At 50.8% G+C, this 14,263-nt stretch overlaps 1 protein-coding gene across 1 annotated transcript in view; it reads left to right on the top strand.

The window, feature by feature from the left end:
- Positions 1 to 7,329, top strand: part of LOC308440451 (uncharacterized protein) — a gene marked incomplete at its 5' end in the record, with an annotated part of 109,286 nt that extends 101,957 nt beyond the window's left edge. Inside the window, 7 exons of the mRNA XM_080942559.1 lie at positions 1,422 to 1,606; positions 2,228 to 2,433; positions 2,501 to 2,675; positions 3,129 to 3,238; positions 3,367 to 3,534; positions 3,667 to 3,808; positions 7,222 to 7,329. Of these exons, the coding sequence (XP_080798685.1) occupies positions 1,422 to 1,606; positions 2,228 to 2,433; positions 2,501 to 2,675; positions 3,129 to 3,238; positions 3,367 to 3,534; positions 3,667 to 3,808; positions 7,222 to 7,226 (991 nt within the window). The 3' untranslated portion in view covers positions 7,227 to 7,329. The remainder of the gene's footprint in view (positions 1 to 1,421; positions 1,607 to 2,227; positions 2,434 to 2,500; positions 2,676 to 3,128; positions 3,239 to 3,366; positions 3,535 to 3,666; positions 3,809 to 7,221) is intronic.
- Positions 7,330 to 14,263: the final 6,934 nt, after the last annotated feature.

Below are 14,263 nucleotides of genomic sequence, written 5' to 3'. Positions count from 1 at the left end.
GAAAGGACAAGCTCCGTCATGCTTGCTTCACATTTTTGTGTGGTTCTGCGTATCTGACCTTGTGCTTGGGTGGCAACTGCCTTAACCACTGAGCCATCTCGCCAGCCCAGGGATGAGCTTGAGTGGGCAGTTCTGGGTAGGGCACACAACTGGTGCAGAGCCACGTGGTGCCAGTCTGAAGAATAGTAAGGAAGCCAGCGGGATTTGAGCAAGCTCTGGGTGGCCTAAGGCCCTGGCTTCTGCTTGGAGAAGGGCACAGACAAGGGTTTTGGTCCAAGGAAAGGTGAGTCCTTATGCATTTTAGAAATTCAGTTCCCACTGGCCCCCATGCTGAGGGGCCGGGCTGCTCAGGCTGCCTGAGAGTTGGCGGCTAAGGTCCATCCCGGTGGCCTGGACAGCGTGTAGGGCTGGCCGAAAGTCAGTGTGGAAGGGATGAAAGGCAGTCAGCATCCAGCTGTGTTTAAAAGGCCAGCCCGGAGAGGACCTAGCTGCATGTAGGGGGTAAAGGGGGAGTGAGGGCTGATGTCAAAGCGTTTGGCTTCAACAGCTGGAAGGACGGAGGTCCCGCTATAGACAACGGACAAACCACGAGCTTCTGTGTATGTCTAACCAACGCACTGTGAAGCAGAAATGGGACGACTTGAGCCCAGGACTTTCCTCACGCAGTTCTGGAGGGCTGAGGTGGGGGTGCCTGCCCTTTGGTGCTGTTGGATGAGGAGAGATTAACCACAGAAAGTGGAACTGGCCGGCCTCAGGTGGGAGCCGACAAGAATGCCTGCAGTTCCCTTCTTGCCCAGAAGGTGGCAACATAATGCCTCCTGGGTATGGGAAACTTGGTCCTAACTCTTGGTTGGATTCGTACTCTGCCTCAGTTTCCCCACCTGTGAACTTGGAACACACCTCCAAGGAAAATGAGTGAAGAGACAGCTGCAAACCTGGCAGGGTCTGTGTAGAGCGAATGCTTCAGCAGATAGCACTGGGTGGAGAGAGTAGGCTGTTCCCAGCGCCTAACCCCCTTCCACTGTAGCCCAGACTTTTCTCACTATTTCCAACTCCGGGTTTGCTGGGTTCCTGTTCCATAGCCTGAGAAAGTTCTAGAGTCTCTCCCTAGCCTGTAGAACCTCAGGCAATCCCCCTTTGGCTGGGTTCCTATTCTGGCCCGTTCAGCATCATCTTACTGTGTTTGTATAACTGTGACAGACACCCTGGCTTTGCCTCCCTTGGTGTCTGCACAGAGAGCTGTGTCTCTGCTGGAGGACCTTGGTCCATCTTGTGCAGACAGAGGCAAGCTCTCTCTAAGCGGACAGCCTCTGTGATTCCTTTCCAGCCCTGTGATGTCACTGTCCTTCAGGGAAAGGAAGTGAGGCTCAACGAACCACCTCAGCTTATTGTGGGTTCCCTCTCCTCTGTATCTCTTTCAGGAGCTACTCCGTGACAGTAAGGCTGCCAATCCTGCCTGTGGGGGATGGGCCCCTGGATGCTGCCCAGGTGGTCAGTTACCTGGTGGAGGAGAAATTCCTGTGGCCACTCCGCAAGCTGTATGAACCTAATGTGCTAGCCAAGTTCTATGGGTTCCAGCGTCGCCTACTGAGGCGCCCCTTCAAGTGTGAGTCCTGCCTGTCCTGTCCACTTCCTGGGAATCAGTCCTCGGTCTGTAGAGTGAAAGGCCAAGCAAGTCCCACAGGATTTGATGACAAGCAGTCACAGAAAGCCTGTCAAGTCACAAGTTCCTGGGCTTAGTGAGGTCATCTGGGGCTACTGACCCTGCCAGGATTTTGTCCAGAATATAAGTCCTAGCTGGCTAAGAGGGCATACGCAACATCTGGGGGTCTCCTTCTGAGGCCAGCCTTCTCCCAGAGGGCCTTGGTGGAGAAATAGAGGGCTGAGCTCCAGTTGGAACTGGAAGGCGGCTAATAAAGCCCCACTGAGGAGACAGTGTCAGTACCCTGAGGACTCCATTATGCCTCTGGGAGACCCGAGAGGCTGCCTCTGGGTCACACCGCTATATAACGTCTTCATCCTCCTATGGAGAAGAGGGAGCGCCATGGCTGGCTTGTGCGAGCGAGCTATAAGCATCTGTCTGAGCATCAGGCTTGGCATGGAGTGGTTTATTGTGCGATAACATTCCTGAGCTCAGCGTCTCGGGAGTGTCCCCAGAGTTGGAAGCACACTTGTTTCTGGGCAGGAAGTTAACATTTAGTGTTGAGCTGGTCTGTCCTCTTCTCAGATCATGCTGTGGTGGCTGGTGCCAGGTACATGGTGACCTTTGATGGGCAGGTATGGGGCCTGGGTCCATACTGTGGCAGCTTCCTGCTAGCCAAAGACTTCTCTCAGCAAACATTCTCTCTGGTGCTGAGCCGCACAAGCTCGGGGTTCACGGCCCTTCGTGTACAGCTGAACCACACAGCCCTTGTGCTGTACCCCAGCCTGAAGGTGAGTGTGTGGGAGGTATGGGGGACTCCCTGGGAGTGACTCAAGACTCACTGTGTGCGGTCCACAGGCTTACAGGCTCTATGACGCTGCCTGGCCTTGGGACAGCTGCTGGGACTTAGACCCGCCTCCTGCTACACTGAGCACTGGGTCCAGGGTTGAGCTGAGCAGCAAGGATGGTGTGTCTGTCTCCTGTGACGTGCCAGCGGGCCTCTGCAGCCTGACGCTGGGACTGCGGCACCATGGTGGGTGGGGCTTGGTGCTCCCCACAAGGGCTTTTCTAGCTAGCCCATTCCCTGGTGGGGAAGAAGAGCACAGGTCAGTGGGCAAGAGCTGTAAATAATCTCAGTGGCCGCCTTTGCTGACTGGTCGCTTCCCTGCTGGGGTGGTCGTGACTGCTGGCCTCCTTTCTAGTGTGACACAGCTGCCTCCTTCTCAGTCTTGGTGGCTCCTACCCCATTACAGATGACCCAGCAGAAGCTGGATACTCACCCCTGTCCCCAGGGCCAGCTTCTGGCTCAGGGCTTCTGGCCCAGCTTGGCTCTCTTCCCTGGGGACAGTCTGTATAGAGTGAAGTCAGCTCTCCTGAGGTTCCCAACATGCAGCTAAGCGCCCCAGGGTGGGCTGGGACAGAAGGGAAGGCACTGCAAGACACAGTCCTCTGGGGAGCTTCCCAACAGGACCCTCTTGCCCTGCAGGAGTATCTGCTGGCCTTCTGGGTACCAACAACAATGAGGCAGGTGATGAGCTACTGCTGCCTGATGGCACAGAAGCTGTCAGCCTGGAGGAGCTCACCCGGGCCTGGCAGGTAAGCTTCAGGAAAACCCTTTCTCCCACGTCCACCCCTAAGTGGGGGACAGCTGCACAGGTCCAGGGTGACGCAGGAGCGTTCACACTCCACACAGGCCCCTCGCTGAGGCTGATACACACCAGCAGTGTGCCCACGGGAAGCGTGCAGAGGATCGAGTGTTCTGTGTTCCCATCCAGGTGGGTGACAACTGTGGCACTGGAAAGGAGATGCGGCAGCCATGCTTAGGGCACGGCACCACCTGTCAGGCCTTCTTCCAAGAACCCTGGTCCAGCCTGGGGAACTGCTTCCAGGTGGTGAGTGCTAGGCTGACCCTGGCCCCGGGGCAAGTCAGTAGAGAAACCACAGAATGAAAGAGGCCTGGTCTAGCCTATGCCCTTCCAAGGGGCCAGCGGGCCAGCACAGTGATGGGCTGGCACTGGTTTCAGGTGGACCCTGCCCCATTCCTCAGACTGTGTGTCCAAGACACCTGTGACCCTGGGGAGCTCCAGTCTGCCTGCCAGCTAGCGGTTGCCTACATCCACCTGTGCGCCCAGGACTCTGTGCCCTTGGCCCTTCCTCTGCAGTGTGGTAAGTTCTCATTGTGATCTAGCCTTGGTCTCCCAGCCCAAATGGAAAAGCAGTGCCTTCTCTGAACTCCGACAGGGATGACAGGTACTCAGTTCTGCAGTGAGCACAGAGTTCCAACAAAGATATGTGCAACGTGGTTTTTATGAAGAAAGAGCTAGCCCTGTTAGCAGGGACAGGAGGAATGCTACTTTGAGGTCAGCCTGGGCTACATAGCAACTCTGTGTTAATAAAATCAAATAGGGCTGGATAGATGGCTTCATAGTTCTCTTGTAGAGGAGCTGGGTTCGATTCCCAGCACCTATGTAACAGCTCACCACTGCCACCAGGGGAATGACTGGTCTGGCCTCCACAGGCTACACACACACACACACATACACACACACATACACACACACACACACATACACACACACACACACAGGCAAAATACTCATACATGTAAAATAGAAGTCAATACAGTTTCTTAAAAAGAAAAGGAAACAAACAGAAAAAGTCAGCAAAGATACCTGGGCTGATAATGAGCTTGTCTTACAAGCATGAGTTAGATTTCCAGAACCAGGAAAAAAAAACAAAAAACTGTGGGTGAGGTGGTGTGCTGGTGATACTTGTGCTGGGAAGGCAGAGACTGGTGAATCCTGGACTTTCTGGTCAGCCACTGAAACACCCTGTCCCCCAAAACCAAAAAACAAACAAATAAAACCCAGTGAGTATTTCCTGAGGGTTAAGGGCATAACACCTGAGACCTTGGCCACCAAGCCATGTCTCAAGCATCCTAAGGGCCCTCTGAACCTTGTACACTCAGAACCTGTATCAGTATCTCTGAGGTGACACCTGTGAACCTGTCAAAGACTGGCTGTGACAGCACATTTGACTTCTTTATTCAACCCACAAGTCACCACTGCAGTGAACAGCAATGGGAAATGCCTGAGACCTTCACGGCCCAGACTCAGGGGCACCCTGAGAGTCCTAAAGACACAAAAGACAACATTCAAAGATGGACAGCAGGACAAGGGAAATGTCTACAAATAATGTAAGAGTCGGCTGTGTGCTGCTCAACAAACTGAGACAACAGAGGAGGAAGTCAGTGAAATGGAAAATGTGATGGGGTGTGGAATGAGGACCTACTGTGTGACCTAGGGTGTGGAGGGAGTACCTACTGTGTAACCCGGAGTACGGAGAAAGGGCCTCCTGGTGTGCTGGAGAGTGTTGAGCCCAGAGCCCTTAGTCACGAAGCACATGGTGTCTCAGATACTCTTACTAGGTCCATACCATATATGGTCAGAGCACAGCTGCAAAGGGGGACAGAAAGGCTTGGCTCAGCCCTAGCAAGAGACCCAGTCTCAATCAGATTGGCCATGCCTGAGGAGCCACTGGTGGTTGTCCTCTGGCCTCCACCTGTATACACCTGTACATAAGTGTTTCCACTCACAGTCAGCCCATACCCTACCCTGTGTGGGCTTCAAGAGAGCTGCCCAGCTCCCGGCTTCCCACTGGGAAAGGAAGGAAGCGGTCAGAGCTCATGAGCTCTGTGCTGCACTCATCTGGTCTGCCCTGGGAGCTGGCTGCTGTCTCACCCTGCACTGTGCTCTCAACGCTGGTGTAGTTTGAATATCTGGGGGACAGTAATGGTGGGGACCCCTGCATAACTAGGTAGCTAAGGTAGCAGACCTCAGCCCACCAGCTTTTCACAGATGAAGACCTCTAGAGAGGAGACCTGCGGGGCCTCAACAGGCTAAGCCAGGAGTCTTTCCCTGTGCTTAGGTGTACAATATTCATGAAAATACGTGAGCTCAAAGGAACCAGATCCCTCCAGAAACCAGCCTTCAAGAGACAAAGCCGGTCGCTAAGTTTCTTGACAAGGGCATTAAAATGCTGTCCTTATATGCGCAGTAAGCTGAGCATTGCTGTCAGGAAGCCACACAAAATCATGGAAATGAAAATGACAGAGACCCCGTGCTTAGAGTAAACAGACAGAAACTGGGGAGGAGAGTGGAGAGTGTGACCTAGAAGGGTTGTTGGAATAACTGATTCTGAGAAGCAAAGGGAGATGAAAGTAAACAGAGGGCTGGGAGGAGACTCAGCATACAGCAAGAGGACCTGAGTCCATCCCCAGAGCCAGTGGAGCCAAGCCACAGCCAGGGGCACAGGCATGGTGGCTTAGCCATGGGGTCACAGGCATGGTGGCTTAGCCATGGGGGCTCATCCATGGGGACTCAACCATGGTGGCTCAGACACTGAACCACAGAGAAGCAGGTCTGGCTCCCTGGCCTTCTGGTCAACCTCAGTGAGCTCAGGGACGGAAGTACTGGAAGAAGAAACCCTGAGGACCTGAAGTTGACCTCAGGCCTCCACACTCAACACACACACACAATGAAAGGACTTTACGCCAACAACTGAATTTTATGCCTCCAGTTATCAAAAATCAAATGTACAGCTAGGAGAAGGAAATTCTGACTTGAGCAGAAAAAGGTGGGACATGATCTAAAAAAATGCGTAAAATCCACAAAGCAGGCAAACTTGCAGTTATACTAATGATGAGATTCAAATGACTGAACTCAGAAATGAAATTTAAAATCTAGACAGGACTACAGAGAAAACTGAACCAGTGACTGAAAACACAAACAGGGAAGTGAGACGGCTCAGCAGGGGAAGACCAGAAGTTCAAGATCACCCTTGGCCATTTAGCTTGAGGACAACCTGGGCTAATGAGGCCCTGTCTCAATCAATCAGTCAACCAATCAAGGAAGGAATCTAGCTTAATTTGTGGAAGTATCTACAGAGGCCTGTGGTGTCCGCAGGGGCCATGGTTCAGCAGCTTGACACCCTCATGTTACGGCCGCTCCTGAGAGCAGAGAGGAGTCATTTGGATGTTCAGAGTCATCCAGATGTCAGCAATACTGTCACAGTCTGGGCCCCTCAGTACTCAGGTCCAGCATGACCTGAGTTTTCTCTCCCCCATCCCCCCTGTCCCCCTGTCTCCCATCCTGACTCAGGTATATATTCTCTCTCTCTCTCTCTCTCTCTCTCTCTCTCCTCCCTTCCTCCCTCCCCTCCCCCTGCACTGGGTCTGGTATACTTTCTGCTCCCAGAGCCTCAGGTGCTGACCCCCAGCCCTTCCCTTTGGTGGGGTAGTCTATCTTGGTCTATCTTGGTCTTCCCTCTTGACAAGAAGCCCTTGGCAGACACCTGTCAGTTTTACACCTGTGGGTGGCTGAGTGCTTGATGCCTACACACTGTCCCACAGTACGAGGGAAGGCAGAGTACCATACCTGCTGTGCTTACAAAGAGGGGAGACACTGGTGGATGGGTGTCAGGAGGGCTGGGGGCTACCACAGGGACCCTAGCCCACCCCAGGAGATGGTAGAGTATTCCTTCTAGGCCTCACAGCACAACCTTACTTCTCTTTATTACAGTTTGAAATTTTGCCCAAGCCAACACAAGCTGCCAAAGGAGTCAAGCTCCTCACCTTCTACCCCAATCCTCACTCCTGAGTGAGGTCAGGGGTCTTGGCTGGAAGAGAACCATCAGCACAGAATGCCAAAAAACCCGGGAGGGAAACAACCCTTGCTGCCAAGCGCAGAAAGGAAGAGCTGAGAACCAGCCCCCACTTTCCCAGTCTCTGGGCTGAGGGACTCCCAGCTGGCCCAGGACATCACTGGGAGGCAGCCAGGCCAAGGGACACACCTCTGGAAAGTCACTGCATGCTGCCACCCACCCTTCACAAGCCACTGCTTTCCTTACCCAGCCTGAGCCTCGGGGTGACCATGACCGGGTGGATATGAGGCTACCTGGCACCAGCTTCCCCTGACACCCCGGGGGGACTGATGGCCTCAAGACTGGCTAGGGACTTTCCTTCTCCAGGCTGCCTCTCAGACACGGGGAGACGGCTCCTTTTCAACATTTGAGGTCAGTCTGGAGGCTTGAGCCACTAGACAGCAGGATTTTTGTTGTTGCTCATTTCTCTTTGAAAATGCGCTTTTCTTTTTTCTTAAGTTTTTAACGGCAAAATAAAGCTGCAATCAGGAGTGCCTATGGGGTCGGCTGCTGGGGTGACTGGTCCTCGTGCCAGAGAAGCAGAGGCTTTGGTGGCTATGAGCCTGCCTACCAGGAGGGGATACCTTTTTCTTCACTGAATCACCTTTCGTTTATCCTCAGGGCTTTGCACAGGTTAGGACTAGTACCCTAGTGCTCAGCCTTTGAACAGGGCTGGGTATGTGCCACCAGAAATGGGATAGAAAGAAGGCAGGAGGGCACTAAACTCACCTGGTACACAACAGGTGTCTAGAAACAAGATCTCCAGAGCAGAGGGAAGTGAGGCCATTTCTGCTCACCCTACAGAGCAGTGTCCTCACCCTTTAGTACAGTTGTCCTCACCCTTTAGTACAGTTGTCCTCACCCTTTAGTACAGTTGTCCTCACCCTTTAGTACAGTTGCTCTCACCCTTTAGTACAGTTGTCCTCACCCTTTAGTACAGTTGTTCTCACCCTTTAGTACAGTTGTCCTCACCCTTTAGTACAGTTGTCCTCACCCTTTAGTACAGTTGTTCTCACCCTTTAGTACAATTGTTCTCACCCTTTAGTACAGTTGCTCTCACCCTTTAGTACAGTTGCTCTCACCCTTTAGTACAGTTGTTCTCACCCTTTAGTACAGTTGTTCTCACCCTTTAGTACAGTTAGTTGTTCTCACCCTTTAGTACAATTGTTCTCACCCTTTAGTATAGTTGTTCTCACCCTTTAGTACAGTTGTTCTCACCCTTTAGTACAGTTGTTCTCACCCTTTAGTACAGTTGTTCTCACCCTTTAGTACAGTTAGTTGTTCTCACCCTTTAGTACAATTGTTCTCACCCTTTAGTATAGTTGTTCTCACCCTTTAGTACAGTTGTTCTTACCCTTTAGTACAGTTGTTCTCACCCTTTAGTACAGTTCCTCATAATGTGGTGACCCCAACTACACAACTATCCTGTTGCTACTTCATAACTGTAACTTTGCTACATAACAGTTATGAATTGTAAAAATCTGATATGCAACTTCTGTGAAAGGGTCACTTGACCCCCCCAAAGGGGTCTGGACCCACAGGTTGAGGACCATGGTTCTAGGAGGTGGTGTGAGGCACAGGCTGCTTTGACTGATGAAATGCCTGCATCTTGTCCCAGTCCCATCCAGAACACCTTCTTCGTGGTGACCTGGATCTGCTCAGGGTGTTTTGAAAGATGCTTGGCCTTTTCTTAGCCCTAACAATAGCCCAGTAAGGAATGTATGTTTCCCCCTTGCTCCCTCACGGAAGCCAGTCTGGAGCCCAGATGTCATTGAGGTGGGGCAGTCTGCCACTCAAAGATACACGGCCCTTCCCCTCCCACTTTGTACCATTGCTCAGCAGGTGCAGGCTTCCTATCAAGCCTGACAGTCAGAGTTCAATCCCCAGCGCCCACACAGGAGAAATGAGTCCCTAATGTACACCAAGGCAGCACCCACCGCAGTGAAACCGTAGCCATGCCCCAGGCTGGAGTGTGTGGTACTTTCTCAGAATGTTCTATAAGTTACAAGCGGATGTCAGGCCCATCCGAAGGTATACTTGGGGCTGAAGAGGTAGCTCAGCAGGTAAACGTGGTTTTTGCTCAAACATGAAGACCTGAGTTCAGATCTCAAGCAGCCATGTGAAAAGCTGAGTGTGGCTGCATGCTTGCTAGCCTTAGTGCTGTGGGGACAGACAGAAGGCCTGATGTAGCTTTCTGGCAGTCCGCCTCGCTCTAGGTTCAATGAGACATCCTGTCTCAAGGGAAAGTCAGAGAGTGATACAGTAGGTCCCCCGACGGCTCCCTCTAGCCTCCATGCACACACAGATGCACACACCTACACAGAAGTACACACAAACACATACAAACAGAAACGTGCCCTCAGAAGTGGGGGAGATATCATGAGTTCGGATCCTGAGCAAGCATGTAAAAAACGAGGTGTGGTAGCATGTGTTTGTAATCTTAGTGCTGAGGAGGTCAAGACAAGAGGGTTCCTGGGGCTTGCTGGGCAGCTAGTCTTGTCCAGTCGGTGAGCTCCAGGTTCAGTGAGAGACCCTGTGTCAGAATTAAGATAGAGTACCTGAAAAAGACATTTGCTATCAACCTATGGCTTTTGTGTGTACTTACACAGATCAGTACACACACGCACACTCACATGCACCATACATTCAATATTAATGCTTTGCAGATTATAGTTGTGTGAATCCAGATTGAGAATTCAACAGTTCTCTCTCTCTCTCTCTCTCTCTCTCTCTCTCTCTCTCTCTCTCTCTCTGTGTGTGTGTGTGTGTGTGTGTTTCCATCAAAACAGAGCTGGCTATGATGGTTATACCCACAGTTTCAGCTCCAGGGGATGTTAGGGACCAGTCATGTCATCTGGCTTGAAGGTCATTAGGATGGACCCCTCCCTCACAATCAGCAGCTGTAAAACCAGGAATAGAAAGAGCAGGACTCTGATTCCTGATCAAGAGACTAGGATGTGAACACGGAGTAGAGACAACACATTCCAAACTGCCCCAAAGATCCTAAGACGGTGCTCAAGCTGGAGGTTTCCTGGCAAAGAAAGAAGATACACTCTTGCCCCTCCCTGGAGAGTCACTCAGGCTAAGCATGGCGCTGCTGGCCTTAGTCCCAGCACTGCAGAGACGCCCTGAGAATTCAAGGTCGGCCTGGTCTACACGGAAAGTCCACATGGGGCTCAGCAGTTAAGAGTACTTGCTGCTCTTCCAGAGTATCCTGGGTTTGGTTCCCAGCACCCATGATGGGCAAGTCCCAGCCACCTATAACTCCAGGTCCAGGGTATCCAAGGCCTTCTTCTGGACTCCTGGGCATTCACATAGATACAAAAAATAAAATGATTTTTATGAGGTTGATTCACTTGGGCCTGTCCAAACTCGTCTTGGGAAAGTATTCTATCTATTTCCATTGGAAACAGTGCAGGGCTGGAAGGATGGCTCAGTGAGCAGAGGCACCTGCTGCAGAATGATGCCTGGCGTCACCCCCCAGGACAGGCAGTGGAAAGAGAACTGTCTACTATGGATAACCATACGTGCACATAAATAAATAAAGGTAACAAAATTTTAAAGGATCATTTTTGTTTTAATTTTTTATTTGAGATGGGGTCAGTCTTGCTCCTGGCTACCCTGAAACTAAGGACAGATATGCTTGAACTCCAAGTGATCCACAGTGGATCTGTTTTCCAAGTGCTGAGACTGAAGGCACGTGTCACCATGCTAAAACTGTTTAACTATGCATGTGTATTTGCACATGTGAATATAGTGCCCATGGAGGCCAGGTGAAGGTATCAGATCCCCCTGGAGCTGGAGTAACAGGTACTTATGAGCTACTGAATGTGGGTGCTGGAAACCAAAGTCGAGTCTTCTGTAAGAGCAGCAAATGCTCTTAACAACTAGGCAACCTGTGGGCCACAACCCCTTTGGGTGATTGTCTTAGTTAAGGTTTTACTGCTGTGAACAGACACCGTAACCAAGGCAACTCTTATAAAGAAGATTTAATTGGGGCTGGCTTGCAGGTTCAGAGGTTCAGTCCATTATCAAGGCAGGAACATGGCAGCATCCAGGCAGGCACGGTGCTGGAGGAGCCGAGAGTTCTACATCTTGTTTTGAAGGCAAACAAAAGACTGTTCCTCAGGCAACTAGGAGAAAGCTCTCTCAAAGCCCACCCTCACAGTGACACACTTCCTCCAACAAGGCCACACCTCCTAATAGTGCCACTCCCTGGGCCAAGCATATCCAAACCACCACAGAGATCTTGGTCTTCTGGCTTCCTCCACATGCACCCAAACACACACACACACACACACACACACCATCACATTCAAGGGAACAACGAACAGTAAGGACAGCCGAGTCCCCATAAAAACCAGCGGAACCAGAAAACAAAGTGATGAGCAGAGGCTGCTGTCCTAACAGCCAACACATTCGCATTATCCTTAAAACCAAAATGGGACTGGGGACCGTGGAGACAGCTCAACAGTCAGTCAGTGAGAATACGCAGCAAGTCTGCCAAGCATGAACTCATGAACTCCCAACCCTGAAACCTGTTGTTTGTTTAAACCTAGACATTCATGAGAACTGACTATCACATCCTTCCTACCTGTGCCAATTAGCCAATCAAGTTAGACTGTGAGGTGGCGCTCCCACCAATGGGATGAGGCACATCACTGTCTGCGTTAGAATAAATACAAACCGAATGTCCCCAGCCCAGAGGCTGTGCTCACTGATGTGACGCTTTTTACAAAGAAATTGCTTAGCTCGGCTTCTTTCACTTTGTTGGTGTGTTTCTTTCTTTCTTTTCTTTTTCGGTGGGGAGAGATGATGGTTTTGAGACAGAGTTTCTGTGTAGCCCTGGCCTGTAACACCAAGAATATTCTTTTTAACAGCGAGCACACTTCTGCTGTTCTGGAGGACCTGAGTTTGCATCCCAGTACCAACACTGAATGGCTCACAACTTCCTGTGATCAAGTTTGAGGGGATCTAGTACCCTCTTCTGGTCTCTGTGGGCGTTTGCATGCATGTGCACAAACCTACATCCAAATAATTTTAAAAGAAAAAAAAATGTAAAGGTGGTGAGGTAATAAACTCATCTGGCAAAGGGCTTACCTAACGTATGAAACCGTGAGCGCTAACCTTAGCTTTGCACAGACCAGGCATAGCTACTCATGACTGAATCCTAATGCTAGGGAGGTGGAGGCAGGAGGGCAAAAAGTTCAAAGTTGTCCTGAGCTATACGGTGAGTTTGATGAGGCAAGTCTAGCTACATATATGAACCTATAGACAAGGGTACAGTAAGCAAAATAAAACATTGGGCCAACCTGAGGAAATGCATTGTTCCTGAGTCCCTGATGGGAGGGATACAAAAATAATGTTTATTTTTAAGATTTATTGCGTATGTATATAAGTGTCTGCATGTACATTTGCACACCAGGAGAGGGCACTGGATCTCGTAGGACTATAGCTACAGATGGCTGGGAGCTGTTATGTAGGTACTTGGAAACTGAACTCAGGACTTCTAGAAGAATAGCCAATGTTCCTAACCACTGAGCCATCTCTCCAGTCCCTAAAAATGGTTTTCATGGTGAAGACAAATTTGTAGGAAAGTGATATCACTCTGCTGGTCTTGCAATTCATGTTCAAAATACAGAACTGAGGCCAGGGAGATGCTCATGGGATGAAGGGACAGGGGCACAAGTGTGGGGCCTGAGTTCGGATCCCACGCCACAGAGCAGCTGGATGTGGTGACTGATGCTGGTGCCCCTGTGGGGAGGTGCAGGGTGGAGACAGGTTAGCCTGGTGGAGGCACTAGAAAAGAGAAGCCTGATTAAGTACAGGTGGCAGGCAGGACTGACCCCTGAGGTCATCCTCTGACCTACACCACATACCTACACGTACTTGCATCTTAGTTCTGATCCGACTCTCTGGGCTCCAGGTGCCTTCTCATGGCCTCTCCTGGACTCGCACCCTGTGGTGAAACCTCACTTCTTCTCTCTGCCCCCCATCCTTGCCTAGAAGAAGTTCAGCCTTATTCTCTTCCCTGCTCAGTCACTGGCTGAGCAGCTTCTTTATTGTGCAATCAGGGAATAATTGAGGAGCCATGTTTATACAACACTGGGGCAGAATAAGGATTGCAAGCACATGGAGGGGGGGCCCAGAAATCAGCGTTTGAACAATACATGGATAGCTTTTACCCTGCCCACAATAACATTATACCTATAAAATGCAGAACTCACTGGTGCTTTATTTTCTTACAGAGCAGCCAACCTCAGACCCTTTCAACCTATCCCAGGAGACTCAGGGAACATCTCAGAAGAGGAAGTGGAGAGGCCGTAAGAGCTGGCCTCTGGACAAGGCATGACTGCTACACCCACAAACTCAGCAGCTGTATCCATCTGCGCAGATCCACAAAAGATCAAGAATGTTAAAATTCCCAACATGGAGTACAGAGGGCTCCAATGCCCAACCCGTAGCAGAGGAGCCAGTGGCAGTTGATGGCTTCTGGGGACACGTCACTTTTCTTTGAAGAAGGAACATTGGCAGGGTCACCCAGGCGCCCATGAATGACCCAATACACGTGTGCATATGGGGAGCACCAACTGCATTTAGTGGTTTAAGAAAAAGACATGAGGTTAAGATATGGAAGAGATGCTATGGGGGAACTGGGAGGGAGTATAAATGTATATATTTAAACATTTTTCCTTTTGAAAAGGAGTCCCATGACTCTTAGTTAGAGCCTGTCCCTTCCCCCTTTCCTTCCCTGTGAGAGGAGACCAGTGGCCAGTCTGTTTCCCAGGATTCCCCTATTCAGGACATGTCACATAAAAGGAAGAAGGCAAGACGTGGCCCTTTGTGAGAGCTTCTGTGACTCAGCTTTGTGTCTTCAGGGGTCACCATGTGTCAGAACACCACTGACTTTTAGTCCCTGTT

This window comes from Micromys minutus, assembly GCF_963924665.1.
Source record: "Micromys minutus genome assembly, chromosome: 31".
Classification (NCBI taxonomy): Eukaryota; Metazoa; Chordata; class Mammalia; order Rodentia; family Muridae; genus Micromys; species Micromys minutus.
The sequence above is the reverse complement of the archived record's forward strand: the minus strand, read 5'-3'. Positions and strand labels throughout refer to the sequence as shown.